This window comes from Cotesia glomerata, linkage group LG3 (genome assembly GCF_020080835.1).
Source record: "Cotesia glomerata isolate CgM1 linkage group LG3, MPM_Cglom_v2.3, whole genome shotgun sequence".
In the NCBI taxonomy this organism is placed as follows: Eukaryota; Metazoa; Arthropoda; class Insecta; order Hymenoptera; family Braconidae; genus Cotesia; species Cotesia glomerata.
The window spans coordinates 28449669-28475104 of record NC_058160.1 but is presented as its reverse complement, the minus strand read 5'-3'; the positions used below and the strand labels follow the sequence as shown (position 1 = coordinate 28475104).

Below are 25436 nucleotides of genomic sequence, written 5' to 3'. Positions count from 1 at the left end.
TCTATACTAAAATATCCTTAAATTTACATACATTTTAATATACAGATGAATAACAAATAATGCCTTTTAACTATCAATCAATATTAATATAAATATTATTAAAAGTTTATCATGCAATAAATAACACATTTAAATGTGTTTTAATAACTAAAATTTTTTATTTTTAAATTAGCTGCCAAGTATTGATTAATATATATATTTATTATTTTACAATAAATACTAGTCAGCTATTTTGTTAATTGTATTTTAATTATAATAAGCCCTTTAATATGACACAAGTTATTTATATTATTTACACGTATACTTTGAGCGTATTACTTTTCCACATTATATTTTTGATTATAACTGTTATTTGTTTTGTACTTGTAGTTAACTAAACAATCCTGTACAAAGTAAATTTAAAAATACTGATAGTAATTTTACGTATTATCAAAAATGCAATTATAGGTACAACAATTAAGTATTTTAAAGTCTCATTGTTTTTATATTTTTCTTATGAAAAAAAACTCATATATTTGCTGATAATAAAATTAATTTGATTAAATTTTGAACCGCAAGATTTTAAAGATTTTGATTATTTTAAATCAAGCAAAAAATTTGATTTAAATAAATTTAATTTGATTCAAAAATATTTTTACCCTATTCAAAACAAATAAATTTTTAAAAATGATTTTTTGATTCAAAGTTTTTTTTTCTCAATATTAATTTATCCAATCTTTATAATAAAATTCAATAGAATACAATTTTTGCACCAGCATTTAATTAGACTATTGTATTTATTCAACTATTATATATATTTAATATTGAATTGAATAATATTATAAATTTATTCATATTATCACATTGACTTTTTTCATAAGTTATAAATTAAAAAAAATATTAAAATTATCACGCATTTATTTTTTAATGACACGTAAATTGAAATACTACAATATTTTTTACACGTTTAATGAAATTTAATTTAGTCCAACTTTAAAAATTATTTTTAATATGTATACATATACATAATTAGATAATTTCTAATACTATTTATCATTTAAACAAACGATACCATTACATGTTTTTTGGATGCGGTATGCAGTATAGGAATATGCCCGCTTCTTCTTGAAGAATGAGCAGTCAACGATGTTGTAACCGTCGTCGTTCTCGTTGCTCTCCTCCGAATATTACTGGCGCTAAAGCAATTATGTGAACACGTACAGCACCGTCCCGAAACCCAGGAAATCGCCTGCATGTTTCTACCGTTAGGTGGAACAAAAATTTTTAGAAAATTTCATTTTAATTTACTTATACATTCTTTACACATTTAAAAAAAATATATTAAATACTAAACATTTTTTTTTTTTCTTTTCAATTAAAAAATAAAAGATCAATTTATAATATTTTTTTTATATAGATCGTTCTAGTTAATACAAAATAAATTCTTTTTAATTTAAAAAATTAACACATATTTCATATTAATCATTAACTCATCTACTTACCGAATTTTTTTTTCCATTAATTTAAGAAGAAAAATAATATATTTTTTTTATGACATGAATTTAAAGTACTCTGATATTATTATATATTTAAATGTAATTTAAATTACATTTCTGAACAAACTTTGCGCAAGTTCAAAATCAAAACTCGAACGGATGTTTGTCGGGATATTGGATAAGTTTTACATGAAGGGAAAAACGAAATTTAAATAAACAAAAATCTAATTACGTTAACTCGTAAGTTATAATGAATAATGACGATCTCTGTACTTTAACACGTGAGTTCATTTCAGTACTAAATTTATAACCATCTCTGTGATGGTAAAACAAATATTACTTTTTAATCCTGGAAAAAACTAAAAATAAAGTTTTGATTGTGATTTTTAAAAAATCCAGAGAGTATAAGGCACCGGTTGAAAGTTATTAAGATTCTAAAAAGACTTTTTTTTAATGGATTTTTTTATTAACTTATTTACTATCATACTTCAAAGGGGTAGAAGATAATTATCTACTCTTTCAATGAAACATCAAAGGGATGTGTTTAAAGTAATAATATTAAGGAACTGGAGTAAATAGTTATTTATAGAAGCATTCAAATTCATTTTATATATCATGAATTATGAATGATAGTAAGAGTTATTTATATAGCTGTTGAATTAACATCAAGTATGAATCATTAATTATACACCTACAGAAATCTATAATTCAATGTAAAGGATCTCACCGTACGTTCTTGCAAAATGGTGTGCTGAAAAGACAGTATATGATTGGATTTGCTGCTGAATTTAGCGGGGCTAGACTTTGAATGAATGTTGCAACCGCAATGTTTGTCTGTGTTTTCGGTACGTAGCCATATACTTGAAGTAAATCAAAGACGATATATGGACTCCAACAGAGAACAAAAACTGTAATATAATGGAACTGATTTATCAATTTTGTAAAAAAATCTCTTTTGTTTTTATTTTTATTTATTGTTAAAATTTATTCGTAGTCATAGAGAAATTTCTTTTGTAAAAATTAATCACAAAGGTATAAATTATTTCATTCATAAAAGTTCATTGAAATTGATACGCTTGAAATATTATTATTAGAGTTCAATATTTACGCGGAAGCATTACTCAGTTTTCCGAATACATATAAAATATTTTATAAAATGCAAAAATTAATAATAATAATAATAATAATAATTATTATTATTATTATTATTATTATTATTATTATTATTATTATTATTAACAAATCAACACTCTAAAAAATAAAATGTTTTTATTTTCTTTTTAATATTTTCATTTTATGATTTAAATATTCATATTCATTTATGACAATTCGCGTTTTACTGAGCTTATTAATTAAACAAAAAATAAAAATAAGATTTTTTTTACACAAATAAAAAATTAAATAATATTTATTCTGTTATTTATATAAAATTTTACTTTCTACTGTGATTATTTTGATAAATTGAACGTGAGTAATATTTATCAACTCAATTTGTATACAAAAAAAAAAATACACATAGAAATGAAATCATCGGAAAATTGAATTTAAAGCAAATATTATTTAATATAAATTGAAATAAATATTTATTTTCCATTATAAGCAACAAAAATAATTTATTCGAATCTTAAAACTACTCACCGAAAACTATAACGAATGTCATTTTAACGCTTTTTATTTTAGCACGCGGTATTAACCCCCTGGACGAAGCTCGTCTGTCGTCCCGCATCGGACTTTGACGCAATGCACTGCTTTGAGTCCAGATAGTTGTCACTATCACCAAATAACACCCACAAATAATGATAGTAGGCGCTATAAATAATGTAAAACTCACTAGACTCATGTAAATTTGCCAATTTACGGGTGATCCCAGGTCTATCCAACATTGTTTTTTTTCCTTCAATTATAAAGAAGGAAAAAGTCATTAAAATTAATTGTTAACTCTTTTAATCATCAAGGAAATTAAATTTAAAAAATTGGTCGTATATATAATTTTTACCTGGATGAGCTTCTCTTCATAAAGAAAAATAATAGGAATACTAAATGCCACAGATAATCCCCAAGCTGTTGCAACAAGAGCTCTGGCTCTCCACCCTGACATAAAATAATGTATGCAATGAATAAATAAAAATTATTAAAAAATAATAATAACAAAATATAAAATAGAAGACATGAAAAATAATATTTTTATCTCTTCTCGTGTTTGAGCAAAATTAATAATATTTTTAATTTTTATTTCAAAGAACGCATGTCTTCTATTTGAACACAAGCAATATGAAATATGTTTTCCGTGTATTTTAAAAATAGAAACGAGATGATGGATAAGTACAAGTACAAAATGAAAATATATTAATATAGAGTACTTACAGCTTCCGGAAAAATTCATCGGCCTAGTAATGGCATCATATCTGTCTATTGAAAGTGCGACTAATACATACGTTGAGCTGTACGTCACAACTACTTGAAGAAATTTAATGAGCTTGCAGGCGATGTTGCCTGCATGCCATATTATCGTAACTCTCCATACAATATCCGTCAGGACCGAAATTAAACCGACGAGTAAATCTGCAATATATAATAAAAACATGCATATTCCTTTATTATATATTACGTTAGAGGAAAATTTGCTGTAGAAAAAATTGTAGAAGCTTTTTAGTTTAGCTAAAAGAGCTCACAGTGGGATATTTCTGTTTTTTTTATCGATCACGTCAGCTATCAGAATATTTCATTTTTTTTTGTTACGTCATATACATATATTTCAGTATTTTTTTAATGATTGAAAAGAATCGTCAAAGCTTTTAGAAGAAAAAGAATTTTCAATAAAAAAAAAATTTTTTTTTTCAATAATCTAACAAAGCTTTTTTCAATATTTAACAAAAAACGTTTTGCGTTTTCAATACAATAGTAAATACTCGAATCAGAGCTCATCGGATAAATATTTCAATAGATAGATTTAAAGAGTACGAGGCGATGAAAAATCCGTGCTTAAATTTTATTGGCTTAATGTAAGCTCGGAAATACGGAGAAATTGATGCATACAAGGATAAACATTATTGAAATTGAATTGCAATGAAGATAAATGCTCTGCGCTTCTATAAATGTTGTAAATTTTAAATCAAACAGTTATGTAAATTGATAAATTTTTTATATTTTCTTCTCGACATTATTGATAATAATTGTTGTCAATTTAATATATTTTTCATTGATTATTTATTATAATCAGATACTTATTTCGACGTTTGTAGACAAAAAAATATGCTAACATAACTTGAATAAATTTACATTTTTCGTTATATTGTCTAAACGAACCAGTGAACCCCAAAAGTACAATGTTTTTGTAACATTTAATATACAATTTTTATTTTTTTTCAATTTGAACTAAAATAGAAAATTTGTAAAATATTATTTCAACGGTGTTATTCTTCCTCAATTTTTTCAGTTTACTTAATTGAAACATTAAAAAAATTTCGCTAGTTATTTCGTCTATTATATATAGCTTCTAAATTCAAAGCTCGATATATTAATGATAGTCAAATAACTCGACTTGAACCAATACCAATATTAAACGTCATCTTCAATTTAGTCTGTGCTATGTGGATTTACTGTCAACAAGCATGCAGGTTACATAAGATGGTATTTACTGTTGTGATCAATTATCAGTAGTGATTTTCCGAAAATAACCAAAACTTTAAGATTTAATATTGACTTGTATAATTATTCCAATAAAAACCTTGTGTACGGCTTTTATGTTTAAAATTTTCAAATAATAATATCGACAGAGAAGTTCCGAACTATTTAGACAATTTTCACACATCCCGCGGAATTTGTTTGACATTTAACAATTTGACCGACAAAGAAAATACTTCATTTGATCCCACCTAGTTTTTTTTACAAAAATTCAAAGAGTAAATTTTTGATTATTAAAAACTTAATTCTTTTATCTTAAATTTGATTAAATTTTTTACAAATTAGAGAAAAATTTAATTTAAAAGAAATTTTTTATTAACACTAAAATAATTTATTTAGTTAGTTTTTTTGTACTGCATTAATATGTTAGTTATATATATAAAATATTTATAACTAATTATATTGTCATACATACATATACATACCAGCGATGGCCAGTTGCTTAATAAAAAAATCCATCCGTGATTTCCGGCGTTTTCCCAACAGTAGACCCATCAGCACAGAGACGTTACCGACGACAATTATAGTAAATAGAAACCATAGTAATGTAAATTGTTCTGTCTGAAAAATAAAGAAAAATTCCATCTAAATAATATAAAAAAATAAATAAGGTCAAAATCAAAAATTCAAGTCTAAAAAATATAAGTATATATTTCATAACTCGCTTACTCTCCTATTATAGTAATAATACTTATTTTCTAGCAATATATATAGATATAAATCACGGAGATTAAAAAAGCGAGGCCAGATAGATAAAAGGAACACCGACAAAAATATATCCCGGTTATGTCATGGCATTACAATTAATTAATGTGTATACAGCAAATACACTGGCTGAGAAAGGAGTTTAACGGACATAATGTGCTGCGGTCATCACGAGTTGTAGGAAAAAAAAAGTAACAACAACTTTGAACACATAATTGCCATATTAATCCTTTCATAAATCACTTGCTGAATTTATCATTGTACGCACTAATGAATGGGATCGTTGTCTAATTTGTTTCTTGCCAATTTCGAATTGTCTTAGACAATTGATTTGTAATTCGTAGCTCGCTAAAATATTCGTTAGACAATTAATCATTGCTTCAAAAAATTTGCTTTTTATTTTGCAATTAGAAAGTACATGATACTTTTTTTTTAAAAACAAATGATTTTACATTTACATGACAGTAATTTTTTTTTAAAATCGACATTTGATTTATTTGCAAACGTAAACATAAATCATCTTGAATAAAAAAAAATTCTTTAATTTAAAAATTGTTCTTGATTCAGATTTTTTAATTGTAAAATTTCTATAAAATTTTTTTTTCAACGTTTTGATTTTAAATTATACATTACTTTATTTCAAATTTATTAAAGATTACCCCACAAAAAATTTACACGATCTGAGACCAGTAATTATTATTTTATTTTGACAAATTTCCTTTTATATAATTGTTGCTCAATTTAGCAGATCGGCTCAACTGACAGACTGGTGAATAATTCATTATAAATAACCCTTCGAGGCATTGAATTTTGCGCTAAGTACACGTTATCCATGGCCTCATAATTTTCTTAACTCGAAGCGTTATGTATACTAATTATTATACCACTATAAAAATTAAACTCTTTATTCCTGAATCCTGTATCGTAAATTCTTCCGGGTTCGACGACCTTAAATAACTACAACTAAATGCAATTTAAAAAAATACCGATGCAAAAAATTAAACTGTCAATATTATGAAATTATTTTTCTTAGATTTCACAGCGTAAATCAACTATCAATTAATAAACAACGTTTTACTATTAAATTGAATTTATAATTTTGAAAGGTAGCAATTTAAAATGCGACATGAACACAATGTTGCTTCTCACGCGTTGGATTGACACAAGCTTACAAATTTATTAAACAAAAATCTGATTAATACAGAACGGAAAAAATTTCCCGTCAGTTATTTTTTTTTTTTATTTATTAGTTATTGTTAATGTATTTATTTATTTATTTAAAAAATGTAATAACTTGAATATAAATCAGTTTTTGTTGACATGAAGGAATAAAAATTCAGTGACCTTACGGATGTATAAAAAGTAACCCTGACGTATCATTCTTTTTACTTTTCTTAGATACTTTTTTCCGTTGACTCATCGTGTCTACCGCACATTCTGTCACTTAACTTTCGAGAGTAAGAGATGAGACTTAGCAAGTTAAGTACCCGAGTCCTGAAAATAATTTAAAGAGAAAGGAATATAATAATATAATAGATGAGATGAGATGAGATAAGAAGAAAAGAGAAGAGAATTATTCTCTTTCACACATCGGCTATTAGAAATTTATTTTCAACACACGCGTTGCTCATAAATGAAAAAAAACTAATTGCGTTAGATTTAGGCGTTGCTCAAATAAAACCCAACTAAGTACTCGAGTATATGTATAGATATATTTATAAAAATATATATAGAGGTTAACGAGATTCTAATGAACATGTACCAGACTTATTCTGATTCATTCTGGACAACGAATAAAAAATCTAAAAAGACAAAAAATAAAAAGTTTAACTCTCTTTATTTATAGCAAGCTAAATGGAACTGTAAATGTTTCTCTCAATCTAAATATTCGTGAGACATTATAAATTCATGTCAAATTTTTTTTTATTATTTACTTTTTACAGAGTGATATTATATCGGTGGTTATTTTAAAATAATACTCTTATGAATGTATTTTTGTATCGCTTTAATAAGCCAAGGTAGTTATTCAAACAATGCATCCAAAAATTCTTTAAAAAATTAATTAAATAATTTTAAAAATTATTTTCGAGAATTTTTGACGCTTGATTCGACCCAATTAATCGAAATAAAGTAAACAAAAGATAAAAAATCAATATTGTGAAATACTTGTGAATTTTTTTAATTTTCAGCTGTCTAAATATTTTTATTAATCGATAATCATTAAGCGATTTTTTTTTTATCGCGATTGTTTTATCGGATTCTTCATTTATTAACTTTGACCTATAAAAATATGATTAATGCGGTGTTAGGAGTTAAATCATCGAAACGCTAATTAATAACCGGTGAATTTATTAATCCAGTGGGGACTATAATTAGAATAATTTATTTTCTCAATATTAAATATTTCCGAGCATACTTCTCTAATTCTTTTATTTCATTATTGTTTGAAAGCGCTAAACCACAAGTAATATCTCATGAGTATAATAAGTTCATTCACGTGTGTCCATGACATCTTCAGGAATTTTATTCTAAAGACCGCAATATAGCTGTGAGAAGGAGTTTTATCTTTTACAGGTGACGAAAATCCTTTTTATTTTGCAATAAAATAAAATTGAAAAATCAACAATCCATGAATTTTAAATTTATGCATAAAGTACTTTAAATTTATTCAACTGTAAATTTATTATATATAAATTATTTACACGCAATAAAAAATAAAATTGAGTATATTATCTGGTGATTTTCCTACCGTACTGCTGTTCTTTTCACTTTTCTTCATTAAACTTATTTATTCAATTTTTTTTATTGTTTTATTTTTTCTTAAAACAAAATACTAAAGCATTAAGTAGAAATTGCTGTATAAAACTAAGTGTTTTATTCAATTAAACTCGAAACTTAACGAGCTTATACAATCTGAGAAGTTTTAGGAAATAGTTTACAAAATTTGATAAATATGTAATATGTATTCTGATGTAGCTTGCGGCAATATAAATTTTCAGCGGAAAACGTTTTAAATATATATGGATTACTTTCACATTTAACCTTTTAGTGTTGAGTTTTTATTTTATATATGATTCAGAATAACCGCGTGAACAACTCCAGAGGCAATATCGCACCCTGAAATATTGAATTGATGTGTAGTAACTTTTACCTCCAAGCTCTAATATTTTTCTCGCTTCTAGCTGTTTAACATCTTTTGTTCATAACTTCCAGTAAAAATAAATAAAGTTATTACATCTGGAGCATTATGTAGAATAAAACTTGAAAATATGCTTCCTTACAGCACAATTGACGACGTGTCACATTGCACAATTATCTGTTTTGTGCATACTATGTTTAGTATGAAGACGGGAGAATTTTTCAAGTACACGGAGAAAAAAGTATTGCTATTGTAGCGATCCAGTGGATCTTGAACGTAGTATTGTGATTAGCTCAAAACAGTATTGACATTTTCACAATATTATAACCTGATATACTCAATACTTCGGATTTTTATATTCACTTGCCGTGGTATGTGAATATGTCAAAACGTATTGTGATCATAAAGAAACGTTTCCTTACTACGGCGAAACGGATCGTGATTATCACGATCCACGACACCTTCAGCGCCACCACCCATATCCAAGTTTGAAACTTACGATTGGATTTATTTACAATTTTGGTGATGAAATAGTGATAATTAGATAAATTAGTGAATTAATAATAATAGCAATATAGATGATTGGTTGTTGATAAATTACTCGAGTGAAATCTTCCTATGTTAACTGTGTTAATGCTGTGTCCGTGGTTATATTGTTTATAATTCTACTGCGTTGATAAGGAAAAACAATGTACATTATATATTGTATTATTAAATAAATAAAATTTTTGTTTTCATAAAAGTCTTTTTTAGCATAAATGATTTGATCCCATACTGTTTTATACAAAAATATGTACCGTAATAAAAGAGTAAAAATTCCATTAAAAATTTTTTTCTTATGATAAAAATATTTGCCTCTTTTAAATGAATACTTCGATAATACAAATTTCTAGACTAATAATAATAATATTTGTAAAAATAAAAAAAAAGTCATATGAGATAAATTCCAACAGTACTGCTGTAAGTCATTATTTAAACATTGTTAAACCTAACTCAATTCTTGACTGTCATAATCTACACAAAAATTTTTAACTAATCAAGCTACAAAAGGAATTTGTATTTATGTTAATAACAATAATATACTAAAAAAATAATAATCTGCAATAAAATATAATTAATATTTAATTCAAGACAACTTATCATCTATAAACCATAGCAATATAGACACTCGATATCCGAATCCATGTGGATCGTGATAATCACGATCCACTAGATTGGGCATTTGCGCATCTAAAGTATAGTCATGCGGGGATCGTGATCATCACTATACTGTATTGTGGTAATAGCAATACTTTTTTCTCCGTGTATTGTGATATTAATTTTTCTGTAAATAGTCAACATTCTAAAATTGTTTTAAAATTCTCATACTTTTATACTTCAAAACATTTCACATGTCTCGAATATTAATAATTTTTCTAGTGTAATAATTCATGATTTATAGAAAAAAATTGGATCAATATTCATTTAACCACATGCTGTTTTGTTGATATTATTTTAAGAATGCATCATTACACATTTATTAAATTTTTATAGACATCAAACAATTGATTCGTGAACAGTATTTTAACACGTGATTGATCGAATGGTTTACGAAAAAATATTCTCCTCGGGGCTACTACATTAATCATCATACTTTTGTAAAAGTTGAATATTTTAAAAAAAAGATTTATATTGCTCTAAAAAAATAAAAAGATTAATTCAAAAGAAAATTTTTTAAACTAAAAAAATTATTTAAGAGTTTGATTTTAAAATTTTCCTTATAAAAAAAAATACACAAAAAAACTTAATAAATTTTTAATCGAGAATTTTTGTGCTTGATCCAAGAAAAAATTTTTCAAAATAATTTTTTTGACTCAAAAATTTTTCTCTCGATTAAATTTAATTTTTTTTATCGCTGCTAGTAGCTCAAGTGCTTTGTACAAAGTCTATAATACTATTTTGATCCTGCTTACGTTTATAATTAGTTTACTTGCTTCCTATAAATTCTTCACCACAAAAAACAAATACAAACAAAATAAAGACAGATTTACAGCCGATTTACTTAACATCACCTATCAAGTGTTTGCTGTCAATTAAACGTGTCTTGATTGCTCTGTTCGATCACGACCTTATCCCCTTCTCTTTCTACTTTAGATAAATACGAAACATAAATTTATATTCTACTCCCACATTATTTTATCCGTTTCTTTTACAATAATTTACACCATTGAAAAAATTTCCAAAATTAAATTTATTCATCAATTCAAATTGATAACAAAATTATTCATAAATTTAATAACAATCATGCCCAATAGAATAAATATTCAAAAAATTTTTCGCTTCTGTTTATTTGAAATATTGAATCGATATGTGTCAAGAGTCGGACTGTAATTCAATAACTTTTGCAAGATGCCAAAACTTTTCGTTCGTTTTAGTTGATCGAAACAATATTAATCGGTAAATTTCATTTTTTTCTTTACGATTTTTGCACGCCTCATAGCGCGAAGCGCGTGAGGTTGTGCTTTATACTCGACTCGTCAAGATCAAGCAATTTTGTGATCTTTAAATGCCTCTATCACAACCATATTACACTTATTCAATAATATAAGTAGATGTATACCGAAAAACACTTAAATTAAACCATCTTTTACTTTCTAAAATCATTTCATGTTGCTATTTTGAAAAAAAAAAAAACGTTTTGAAAAAAATTTTACGTGGACGTCCGGATGTCACCCCATTTTGGATGTACCAACGATTACTCCCGAACAAATTGATATTTCAAGACCGGACCTTTTTTATTAGTTTAAGAATTCGATGAATTGGGTCCGTATCAGTGGCCTAGCTTATGTATTTTTTTTTTAATTGAATTTTTATTAAAATTCACGGATACAACCGTACAAAGCCAAACGAACTTTTCTTATTTGTCACGTGAAAACTTTGGCGCCACTTGATCAAGCTAGATTTTTTTAGACTGCGTGTGCATATGACAAGAAAAAAGGGCGCCGATATTTAAAAAAAAAATAAAAAATACTCTGTAAGAAATTACTTAATTATAATTTTTTTTTTTTAAATTAATTATACAATTAATTTTTTTTCTTAAAAAATGATTGAGCGTTATGAGGCGTGCACTTTTGGATTTTCCAAACTTTTTCGACTTTATTCGCAATAAAATATTTTTTTTAATATTATTAATAATTAATGACCGAAAGGCAAGAACGCATTAGAAGAATTATAATTATCACAGTCGAGAAAAATTAATAAAGTTAAAATTATTAATAAGATAATTAAAAAACTTGGGTAAACATAAGCAAAGAACCTTACAAGTGCACTACTTTTTCTTATTTTAAATAATTTACTTCGCTGCATCCGCGAATCGTAAAATAAAATGAAAAGCATAACAATAGAATTTAATTAACGGAATTTCAGTGTAATAAATAATTCATGAATAAATTGGGTGCTTGTATTTTTACCTTATGTATATTTATCATGATAAAAGCTTTAGTGATACACTTTTAACCACTTGTCCTCCATTTGGGAGATATAATACTTATCGAAACACGACAATCTTGTGTTTGGTTTATCTATCGTTAAATCTCGTCGCGGGTTGTACAGTGTAGTGTTTTTATTTGTACCCTTTTAGAGCAACAATTAACTGCATTAGCTGAGTAAAATCATAAATATCTATACTAATAAATGGAGAGCCAGATTTCTTCACTTATGAGACCTGCAATTTTTTTAACTGAAACTTTCAATGCTCATTGAAAATTTTTTTTTTCATATCAATTGTTATTCATTTTTGTAAGAAAGACACGGGAATGTTATAATGATTGCACATTGAAAGTTACAATGAATATTAGCTAGAATAATTACATGGATAAAAGGTGCATTCCAGTTCGACAGAATTTGGAATCTGTGCAAGTCAAAACAATACTCTAATTAAATTTCAAGTCTAGATCTAAAAATGCAATTCTATAAAGCGTCTAGTGGAGCGGGCTAGTAACAGCTATAGTATTGATATAAATAAAATTTACCGTATTTACCATATTAAACATAAATCAATCACAATTTTTTATTATTTAATCTTTGTAAAGAAAAATGAACTAGTAACAAAAAAAATTTATTCTTTTTTTTTCTGGACCCATATGTGAGAACCGACTTTTGCATACTTATCGTTTTTGTGGGTTTATTGATCTGATTGTTTGACGCAAGTCAAAAAATAACCCCTAGTCTTATCGTTTTCAATACCGATTACGGGTTTTATTTATGACGAATCTTTAAGTTTGGTATATATTTATATCTATGAAGAACGTAAACCACCCGCATATAATGTTGAGTTCTCAAAGAGATAACATTTTCCACCGAAATCCAGGATTTGTTATACTCGTTTATAAACCCACGACAGTGTTGTCCTCCAGTCATGAAATAAAAGTTACGACATCCTCTCGGAGACGGACCATTCGGACAATTGGATTGTAATCGATAATGAAGAATAAAATAAAATAAAAAAAAAACTCCCCCCGTTAGACTATAAAGAAAATATTCTTTTATCTTGTAATGATAATAAACTAAAAATAAAAGAGTAGGAAAGCTCTATGGGCGATAAAATTCAGTCCCGAATTGGTTTATTCATCCGAAAGTTTTTAATGACAATATTTATTATACAAATAAAAACCGAGCTAGCTTCAACAATCATAAAAAATACCTTCATCAACACTATTATTATTTTTAACCTTTTTATTTAGTATATTATTTTTGCGGCTGTTTATAAAATTTAATGAAAATTTTTTATCCCATTTTTTCTATAGGTCTCGGAAAAATGGAAAAAAACTTAAGCGTCGATTTAAATTCCGGTATTTAATTTATTGTTCATTAAAATTCAATTACGTTGATCTTAATTACTATTTTCATAAACTTTGTTAGAGTTTAATGAATATTTATTTCAATGTACATCCAATGTCACTCTTGTTTTTTTTTTTTAGTCAACAATTATATAAATAAAAAGTAACACGCTCACAAATACAACCTTCAGCGCGGCAGTCGTGCCTGCAAAAAAATGCAAAAAATTGATATCAGTTATAGTTGCTCATCACCAACTATTTCACCTTTAAAAATCGATAACCACACACATGAAGTACGATAAATTAACACGTGTTCTCAGATTCTACTCAATGGTTCATTAGTTTCAATAGTTCATTACTATACGTATTTTATTACAATATTTATCTTAATATAAGTAAGTACCTTGCATCATTACTGGTAATTAATTTCATGCGACTGATAATTTATTTAAAAACTCGGTACAAAGCGAAAAAATGTCGCATTCACAGTGCAAATAATATCGTCAAAGCAAAAAATTAATTAAATTTTTCCAGAACATTGTATTAATTGTTGCCATTCGGAAAGTCATGTCTTTGTACTTATTGCATTTCATGCATAATAGTAGCATGGTCTTATACTTATATATAATACATGAAATGTCTCAAAGATTATTATTTAGCTCAAATCGCTTGAATTTAATAAGCAGCAAAGTGTCAAGTCAAAAGAATATTTTTTTTCTTTCACTTTATTATAATATTCTATGATAAATTTTTATCCGTCAGCTCTTCAAATCACGATCAATCGATTAAATTCTGACATGATAATTTATTACGCTTTAAATTAAAAAAATTAAAATTATTAATTCAAACTATAATTAAATATTCGTTGTGTAATTTTGAATATTTATTAGATTTAGAATATTGATGTTTGATGAACTAAAAATTCCAATCAAGAGATTAATTATATTTATAAATTCAAAAGACTAAAAAAATTAGATTGATTAAAAAGTACAAAAAATTGATAATATAATATTATGTTATTTATTATCATTGTTAATATTTAATGGCAATTTAGGTAGCTATTACAATAAGTATCTAAATAAGTTAACATGAATTTCTTAGTGTAATTTCATGACCTCATAAAATGATAAAGTATAAGATAAGCTAATAGCAACTTGCAATACTGCACTTTAGTATAAGAATCGTGTGTGTGTGTGTGTGTGTGTTTTAAACAAGTTCTTGGTCTTTTACTCGGTTATTAAATACCATTTAAATAAAAAAAAACATGAATATGATACAGTTATCTAAAAACTTAGTAAATTTCTTTAAGAACTATTTTTTTTTTTTAATTACCGGACATATGCTTCACTCTACTCACAATTTGTTTTGCATATTCGTATATGGAAGTTATGATGTGTTCTTGAAAGTTTTGAAGCGAAGTTTGCTTAACTATGTTTATTTCAAAGGCACAACATTGATGCGACAGAAATGACAAATGGATGTACAGTGATGGAACTTTGTAGACAGTTGATTGACTCAATTGTATAACGAATTTAAATAAAATAAGAATTATTATTGAGTTAAATTGTGCTATTCACATTCACAATAAAATATAATAATTGAGCTTCAAGTACAAAATAAATATTAAAAGAAATGACAAGTTATGTTAGGATTTGTAAATTTTAATCCCACATTTTTAGTAAATTAATAATTTAATTTTTTTTTAATAGGCTTTTTTTTTCTCCGTATAGTAAATTTTCAGAAAAAAAACTTCTATTATTTTATAAAGAGTTACTAAGTTAATCATAAATCTCTATAACAGAAAAAAATTTCACGTTTATAATTAAAAATTTTTAACAATCGACTAAATTAATTTTTCGTGGTGAAATGTAATACGGAGCGAAGTGATTAAATAACTCAATTATAACAGGGAGCTTGATGGTTCAATTAAATGTAAATGACTATCAAATTACTATTCGGATTGAAATTTGATTCTACTTCAGTAGATATGAAGATAATTTAATCCCTCATCTGTAATTAAAAGGCAATAACTTCATGTAATATAAATCAATGTCACGTATTTACGGAAGTTACTGTGCTTGAATAAATTTATCATTTATAAAAATTTAATGCGTCTATAATATATAAATTTAATTTAAAATTCATAACACATTTACACAGAAAGTAAAAATTTGTAAAAACGTAACAACTTTTCTTATTTAAATGAATTTAAAAAGTAAAATTTTTTATTGATTTTATGCACAAAACTTTTTTTTATCATTTTTACTGGAAATCACTTAGTTGTGAGAGAAAAAGTGACAAAAAAACGTAGCGTACATATAACATGAGATAACTTTATTCGTTTCACTGATTTCCAAAGAATATACAGAGATAAAATGAAAAAAAAGGCGAGAAAAAGAAACAGTGCGATAAAAACAAACCGAGTCTGCTCAAGATTGGAGTGGTCAGATAGAAAATAAGAGACGCCGGGACCTAAATCACCAGATAAACACAATTGTTCATTTCAACGCGTGTAAAGGAAAAAGCATAAAGCTTTTCTGTTTCTGTCATTCATCCGTATGGTAGTCCCTCAAAGTTGTTGAATCTGTTGGACCACAAAGCGACAAAATGGGCTAAACTCAAATGAAATGTGGGCGTCCCGAGTCAATAAAAGTGTCTTTGACACGGGAGCAAAGTTTACACCTCCCTTCATCTGAACAATATTTTCCATTAATAATCTGAAACTAACTATTGGACATTTTTCAACTTAAACTCTAGTTATTTTATCAATTAAACAGCGTTTATTATAATAATTTATAAAGGCAATAATTGCTTTAAAACAGAACGAATGTGTCCGACTAATTAACTGTTTTACTACTATAAAACTTTTTTCCTTTTTATTCTGCTATAAAAATTGAATTACTAAAATAAATATTATTTTTAATAGCGTAAAATTGAGTTTTGATTAATGACAAAATTTTTAATAATTGCTCGCACATTTATCATTTTTTAAATTTCAAATAAGGAGCTTAAAATAATTCAAATTACCTCGTTATCACTTGTAAATGTTTCAGTAAATTCGGAGTATTTGCATGAAAAAAGAATAATTTGAATATGCTAGCTGATACTATACATAGACTCGAACTGGTCACAACTGCGTGCCTAGTTATATTTATCATTGTCAAGGCAATAAATAACAACTGCACCCGACGAAATAATTCATATATAGAATACGCAAGCTAACAAATTCGTCTCTTTACAATAATTGTTGTGATTATCGCGATTAAATGAATTGATAATTATGTCCCCAACAATTATCGGGTTTTTTTTACGGAAATTTCAAATTTTACCACCGTATTATCTGATCACAAAAAATGTAATTAAGGACTCTTCATGTGGAAGTTAACTTTACTAAATCGGATAAACTTAGGAAAATTATTTCACTAGTTGAAAATCCAATTAACTCAAAGTTTTTAAAAATCAATGTTTTCTGAGTTTTATAATTGTTAATTCTGTGTTATTTGTTTTGTTTAAATTTCTATAAGTAAAATTAAAATAATTTAATTCGGTGTAAAAATCATTCAATTTTTTATGTACTTTTTTTTAGTCGGATTAATTGTTATTTTCTTTAATTTCTGAGTAAATGCACCGAGTTAGAAAGAAAAGAGTTCATGTTTCTTCATTTGACGTCATAATTAATCAAAACTAAGATTTTCTGAAGATTAAAGTTGATTATGACTCATCACCCTCCGGCGTGAGGAAGAAATTTTTCCAACCCATTTCAAATTCAACTAAAATTATTTTAAATTTTATTCAATTTAAGTTTTTAGTAAAAAAAAATAATAATATTTATTATGAAAAATTTAGTTTTAATTAATTAATCTTCTTAATAAATTTTTTTCTGTAGAAAAAGTTCAATTGTTGACAGTGACAATAATTAATCCAAGTGATTAAATAAAAGATAAAATCTGAAGCAATAAAAAATTAATAGTCGCAAAAAAAGTTCAATTGACTCGTAAAAACGTTCACTTGGATAAATATATAAAACAAATAAAAGAGTTTTTATTTTATTATGAATGTTAAAAACCGTATCGTCAGTTAATAAAAATTTGTTCATTTTATTACTTTTTTCTCTTTTCTCCTTTTACCACTTTTAAAATATTACTGTCTAAGTTGTAGACATATATATATAAAGGAAATAAATTTTTACGATGATTTTAAAGAATCCCGGTTATAGTTTTGATCTTATAAATCTTAAACTCTTCAGTTATACAAACTTTTTATTTAAGTATTTCCTTCTACCCAAGTATAAAATTTTAAAGGGAATATTATTTTATCCTGAAAGAAAAATAAAAACTTTTAAGATAACATATATTTTATAACTTTGATAGAGATTATTAAGTTACACCGGCCTGGCTGTAATTAAAATTTTCCTTCCAGTAGAAATTAAATCACGGATAAAAAGTTTTTGATACACGGATCGATTCTTCAATAACGCCCACTTGTATTAGTTCCTTTTTTTTTTTTATTAATTTATTTTATGCAAAAAAAATTAGCATGGAGAATGGTAAATTTTTGTTATATATGATATAATAATGTCTCCTATGACAGACAACAACGTCAAGGAACATTATCCAAGGATACAAACATATAGAGGATTCGCAACCTCGCCCTGTATTATATTGTTGTTTATAATCTCATCATCTTATCCCCACAAGTATCATTTCTATTCAGCGAATAACAATGTGAAAGCGTCGATTTGATGTATCGAGTATCGTATCTCGCTCTGAGCAATCATAGCTTTCAGGATAGTATTAGTAATAATAATAATAATAATAATAATAAACTCAGACAATTTCAAATAAAATTGGTTTCTTATTGGATCTTTTGTCAATTTCAATAATTCACTTATTCTGTGAGAATTGTTACTGTACATTGAAAAAATTAATAGTCTTCGATCTTGTTAAAAAAATTTTACAATGAATAATTTTATTTTGAAAAATTTTACAATTAATAAGGCATGCGCTGATAAAAGAATTAACTTAATTTAAAAGAATTATTGAAACAATAATTTTATTTTTAATAATTTAATGAACTTTAATTAAGTGGAAAAATTCTTGATTCAAGTAAATTCTAATTGATTTAGAAATTTTTCGACTTGATTTAAAATTAATTTTTTATCAATGTGTTATTATAAACAATGAATAAAAAATACAATAAATAAAAAAATATAAGAAATAATGAATGAATTATGACTTGCTCAATGATCATGTTTGTTTATATTTATTATTGACGATCAATTAGATTTGTTGATATTTGATAATATTTTTTATTTATCATTTATAAATTTACTTTATAAAAGTCTCAATATCAAATCAAAAATTTAATTTATTTTCTCTAGAATTATTTCATCCGTAAATTTTGTTAATCTTTAAAGTTTTTGTCTTGGAATTATTTCAGACGCAATTTCAATTTTATTTAGTCAAGTGAAAAAAATTTTTCTAAGTAATGCAAAAATTTCTCGTGGGAAGAGAATTGATGCTTGTTAATTTACAAGTTTTAATAACAGTCAGTACAAAGGTCAGTACAAAGGTTTCTGTTTAAAATACAGATAGAATTCCTTTGCGTAACATCGACATATTCTCGAGAAATAACTTTATATATTTTATAAATAATTATCATAAGATCCTTCATCACTAACAAAGTTGCTCCTTTGATCTGTTTAAATTAAACAATTCTCTAGTTGTAATTTCCTTTACCTTTGTAACTGGTTACTCATGTAGCATTAAAATTTGTTTCAACAATGACTCTTGCTTTGAAATGAAGACATAAAAAACAATACCAACTGACAATTAATTTTCACCGCTTGAATGATAGTCAATTTTAATAAAGTAATATTTAATTAATTTGAAACTCAATGTAAAAGTCGAACCTAACAAAAAATTTTATTAATTAATTTTCAATCATCAAATATCTATAATATTAATTTTTTTTTGTCTATTTATTAATTGCTAAGTACATAATGAAGTAATTTAATTAACGTAAAAATCTATTCTTCCTGTTTTTTATGATAAAAAATTCTTATAACTTTATGGGCCTCCTTTGCAAGGAAAAGTTTTAATTTTTCCTGAGAATAAACTCATCGAACAGCCAAACGTATTTACTTCACAGAAGCTGATAGACGTTAATTAATTACCGGATTATAAACTTTTTTTTTTTAATTTTATCTACTGACTGCTCCCATATCTTTGAAATTTCCGACAAAGTATGTCAATGAAAAAATGTCGGAGTACATGTAGCAATGTAAATATTTAGATCAAGAATTTCATAAGTTTACAAATGAGTGCCTAGAAACATTGCTTATTTTTTATGTCCTTTACTTAAATTTATTAAAAATATCCAAGTACAGTCCTTGGAATTTTCGCTGTAAAATCTTTTTTTTCCCCGATGATTTATTTATTTATTTTATTTTATTTTATTTATTTACTTTCCATCAATTACATATATAGTTGTACATATAGAATAGGGAAAAAGATAGGCTTAATGCCTAGTGATAAACAATAATATTTATTACTAATAGAGTCTCTTTTTTATGAGCCTTCAAGGAAAAATTCAAATTAAATTTTGATCTATTTTATATTTTGTTTTTAGTAATTTAAGCCTTATTTGGTAACTGAGATTGTATTATTTTAGGAAATTAGTTGATTCTGTGTATTTGTTAACCATTTTTTCATTTCAACCTTGTTCGTTTTATTAATTTTCGACAATTCTTTATATTTAGTCGGCAAAAGATTAAAATATTTTATAGCAACTTAGTATGGACTTTTACAGTATCTTGTTTTATTGATTTTACATAGTTTTATTTCTTTGTATCTAGATCTACCATCATAATCGTTGTACAATTTTTTACATGCATCATAGTAATATAATAAACTATTTAAGGCAAAAGTTTGCTTAATATTTAGTAGTGTGTTATGTTCCAGCCTAAGTTTTTTGACTATTCTTTTTTGCATAGACAATAGTGGGTTGATCACATTTTTTTAGGCACCCTCCAAGCTATGATACCATATTTTAATTTACACTGATCAAAGGAATTATTTGTACTAAAAAATATTTGTTAATAGTTAACGAATCATTCATTAAAGACCACTTTTTAGTATTAAACAAATATTTCTTAGTATTTAAATATTCATTTATTAAATATTAATAAATCTTTTTAAATACTAAGAAAATTTATTAAAGACTAAAAAGTGGTCTCTAATAAATGATTTGTTAAATATTAACAAATATTTTCAACTATAAACAAATCCTTTTATCAGTGTACAAAAGCTTAAAAACAATCAGATCTAGAGCGTGAAGACTCTTGAATTAATTAATAAAAAAAATTTGGAAAATCCAAAAGTGCACGCCTCATAATCTCATTTTTCACAATAAAATTGATTAAAATAAAATATAAAAAGCAAAATAAAAAACAGAAAACTCTGCTTTGGTTTAGTGGCGTCATAACTCTAAGGTGAGGAAAAAAATACAATAATAAAATATATAGATAGATACACAGTCATGTATTAGTTTTTTATAAATAATAATTTAACAACAGTGAATTTAACGCTTATATTAATTGAGAAAATCAGTCGTGTGTTACTTAAGATAATAAAAAAAAAATATTCCGGTACGATCATTTTTTCGATCAATCTCCTTGCCACATACACCCATTCATACACGAACGTCCAGAAAAAATTATGTTTAATGTTATTATTTACTGTGTTAAACAAAAAAATTGTTATTGAAATATATTTTATATGCCTGACAAATTATTTAACTTGATATAAGTGTACTCATATTGACCTGTAAGTGCGATATAAATAACAAAAAATCAATTTCAGTTTCGAGAAAACTGCTTTTTTTGAAATCTCGAGAGTAGAGCACAACCTCAACGCTTCGCTTATGAGGCGTGCAATAAAAATAATCGGTAGGAAAAATATTAATTCATAAAAATACCGCGGTGGTGAAAGTTAAAGAAATAAAAAAATATAATAAAGTAAAATGATGAATGAAGAATAGGACTAGCGGGTATAATAACGACAAACCTCGTAAAAGTAGAAAGAGTCAATTTCAGTGGTGGCGTTGACCTCGAAGATAGACGAACTATTTGGCAGAACGTATGTAACATCATACCCCTCATCGGTGACATTGGTAACGGGAAGAATCTCGTTATCAAGTTCTAAAACGGTCTCGTTGTCGCCGGACAACAGGGCGACCGTTTCATCAGTAGACATGTCTCTCTCTTGTCTTTGTTGAGTCTCGAGCCAGAGCGTCGATCGAACCTGGCTCAAGTGATATCACCAATCGATTCTCCTCATCTTCTCCTGAGTTCATTTCCTGTCCTCAGGTTTTTTCCCATTCTATCTCAATCACCCTTTTCCCTCCACTATCGCCCCCCTTTGCACTATCCGCCACTTTTATTTTTTCTCAGATATATTCTTCGCTATTATCGATATTATTATTCCTTCCAACTACTGTACCACTCACTCTTTTTTTTTATTCATTTACTATATCGTATAATAATGGTAATAACAATAACAATGAATACTCGATAACATATATGCCGAGATTGCTAATTTTATTCACCGAGTTTGTTTACCTCGGTACGATTCGCCGCGTGTATTGTACAGGCATTGTCACTTTTTGACATTAAACCACTTGGAAAATAAAAAAAAAAATTTTTTTTCAAATGTCATTATTGTAATTTCTTCCACAGATTCAAATTAATTTTTATTTAAAAAAGTTAAAATAAAAAAAACTTTAGATCGTTTTTTGATTTTTCACAGTGCACTATTTAACTGTTTGTTGATTCAAAAAAAAAATTTCTAAAGCGAAAACTCTTCCTATTTGATGAATGAATTGGAGCATTTAATTTACATATAAAGTTTGGTAAATTTGTTGAATTACCTGTTACACAGCACTTTAAAAGTTTATAAGTTAATAAAGTTATTCAACCGAATATCCTTTGACAGTATATTACTGAGAGCTTTGCAAAGTGTCTCGCGCAAGTGCTGTACTAAAGTTTTAACACGAAAATCTAGATACCATTCTGCTACGTGAATGTAATTATAGAGAAATACATTTTAGATAAAGAAGAAAAATTTTAACTGCACAACATGCACTTAGTTTATTTATTTTTATCTTAGTAAATTAATTTAATCATCAAATCTTCATTGTTGGACTTAAGTACAAGCTAAGAAAAATAATAATTTCATTATTATTAGAAAAAAAAAATTTATCATGATTTTATATCGAGAAAAATAAAAATGTCTTGTAAGAAAGATTTTTTTACACGTTTGATAATTGTTAAAAATATATTTTCTTCTATAAAAAATTGATCAAATTACTCAAAGTAATTTTTTCCGGAAAATTAATAAATTCAAATAGTTAATTTAAAAAAATTCTGGAGTGAAGAAATCCTTTTAAATAATTTTTCTTTCTCTCAGTGTATTATTACTCAGTGAGTGATTTTCTGTGCCTATTTCGATATTAAATTTCTCATGCGGGCTGAATAAATTTCTCCGCAAAAGACTAGTGGTTAAGCTCAGGATCAATTTCGACAATTTATCTTTTCCGCTAATACAGAATAATCAATCTCTAAAACTAACTTTCAATGAGGGTAACCTCTACATAAGGATGTTATTTGTGAACTTGATCTACGATCGTTAATAAGACATGTGTCACCACTTTATTCCACACATATGTGCCTTTTACTTTATGACTTCGATATAAATCACACTACGCTCTTTAAATTTTTATTCGCTTGTAAATAGACATCAATTATTTTTTATTAAATACCTTACTAACTTTTTTTAGCAATTAACCTTATAGAATACTTGCAAAAACTTGTTGTTTGTCATTAAATAAATACTAATTACAACCATTTCTATGGAATATTTCAAGGCTTATTCAATAATGTTTTATAAAAAATAATTGTTAATTAATAAACAAACAAATAAAATTTTTTATTAAAAGTCAATTGAATTTTTTTCAAAAAATAATTTTTAAAATATTTAAATAAAAAAATTATCTTAAAAAAAATATACGACAAGCGGAATAATATTTTATTCGGTTGTTTAAATAAATTAAAAAAATAATAATCTTATCAACGCTTTTTAAGCAGATTGCTCAGCGCATTAACGAATTATTGAAGTGTCAAATGCTCTTTTATATGGAATTTATATATTTATAACAGAGAAACATTTCATATTTTTTTTTTCCTAAAGACAAACTTTCCAAGCAATTTAATTAATTCAAAATCGCGTTCGTTTATTTAACGTCAAAAACAAACCTACTTTTTAAACTGTTTTTTTAGTATATATTCATTTTGATTAAATTTTATCACAATAGAATACGGATCCTTTGTGCGTTTGTCATCTCAAATATTATTATCTAGGAATTGTATCGAATGCTAATACAAGCGACTAAATCGCCTCAATGCTTCACTATTTGCAGTCAAACAAATATGAGTAAAAAAAACAATCACTAAAAAAAACAAAAAAAAAAAATACAAGTCCGCAGGATATCTAAGAGATAAAAAATAAAATATTTCAACTCGGCAAGAATGACAATAAACTAGTCGGAAGATAAGTAGTAAAAAAAATTCAACCCAAAGAAATTTCTTGCGCTCATTTTTTCCAACGTTTATTTGCGAGGATCCTGAGCGAAATGTAGTCGTACTAAAGTCTCTATTTAAATTGCAAGAACATTAAATTTTACTCTTTATTTATCTCACAATTGTTTATAGAGTTGGTGTAAAAATTCCATCACAATAAAAAATTTTCTTGTGACACAAAATGAAAAAAAAAATTCAAATGAAATTTTTAATTTTTCTAAAAAATTTAATGCCATTGACTCTTACAAATTAGTTAATAGGAAATTTAATATTGCACGAGATTTTATGAATATTTTCTTCATTTATCACAATTTCATTGTACTTTGTATCCTACCAACAATAGGATTCAACATGAATAGTGTCCTTTGAGACTCGTTGTTCAGTCTGTTACACTAAAAGAATTTTTTTAATAAAAATATCAAATAATACGATATTTTTTCTGATTCAAGCTCAAAAAAAAGAATAAAAAAAATAACAAAAAGATTAAATTTAATAAAAATTATTAGTGGAAAATCTCCAGTGGAAAATATTTGCCAAGTTTCCACGTGGGATGTCTGCAGTTCAGAGTAATGAATAATAATAAAAAAAAAATGAATATAGTAATAGTAATGTAAAAAGTAAGCGGTTTAGATAAGAAAAAATAATTGTACAGAGAGAACGTAACACACTTGCACGTACGACGCGTAAAACGCGACTGAGGCGGAAAGTCGCGAGTAGGCAAAGCTGTGCGAATCCTGATACTGCACTCACCATTCACCACTCACCACCCGCCACTCAACGCAGTTATCCACGGATAAAGTCGGCAACGGACGGTGCGATCTGAATGTCAAAGAACTGAGCCAACAACTAATGTCAACTCGGTAAAAGTGGTGTACCAAGATGCTTGCTGGTTGTCTTACTCAAACTTTTGCGCATGTCCTATTTTTTTTGTTTATTTATTTTTTGGTTTTTAACATCCGAATTATTATTTGATATTATGA

At 26.2% G+C, this 25436-nt stretch overlaps 2 protein-coding genes across 12 annotated transcripts in view; one reads left to right on the top strand and one right to left on the bottom strand.

Moving 5' to 3' along the window:
- The window catches only part of LOC123261957 (ATP-binding cassette sub-family F member 2), a 36784-nt gene that overhangs the window by 2181 nt on the left and 9167 nt on the right, over positions 1-25436 (top strand). The gene's annotated exons all lie outside the window — the stretch shown is intronic.
- On the bottom strand, positions 947-25289 carry LOC123261958 (cardioacceleratory peptide receptor). Of its 11 annotated transcripts, none has more exons than XM_044723883.1 (9): positions 24703-25288; positions 22749-23034; positions 21887-22684; positions 5585-5720; positions 3840-4037; positions 3472-3566; positions 3114-3369; positions 2203-2383; positions 948-1238 (listed from the first exon to the last, which is right to left on the bottom strand). In XM_044723883.1, exons 3-9 carry the CDS (start codon positions 22073-22075, stop codon positions 1037-1039), a joined length of 1257 nt encoding a protein of 418 aa, XP_044579818.1. In that variant the 5' UTR covers positions 22076-22684; positions 22749-23034; positions 24703-25288; the 3' UTR covers positions 948-1036. The 11 variants fall into 11 exon arrangements, with proteins under 11 accessions (XP_044579823.1, XP_044579818.1, XP_044579812.1 ...); XM_044723877.1 differs by having other exon boundaries at positions 21887-23034; positions 24703-24848; positions 25107-25288; XM_044723879.1 differs by having other exon boundaries at positions 21887-22893.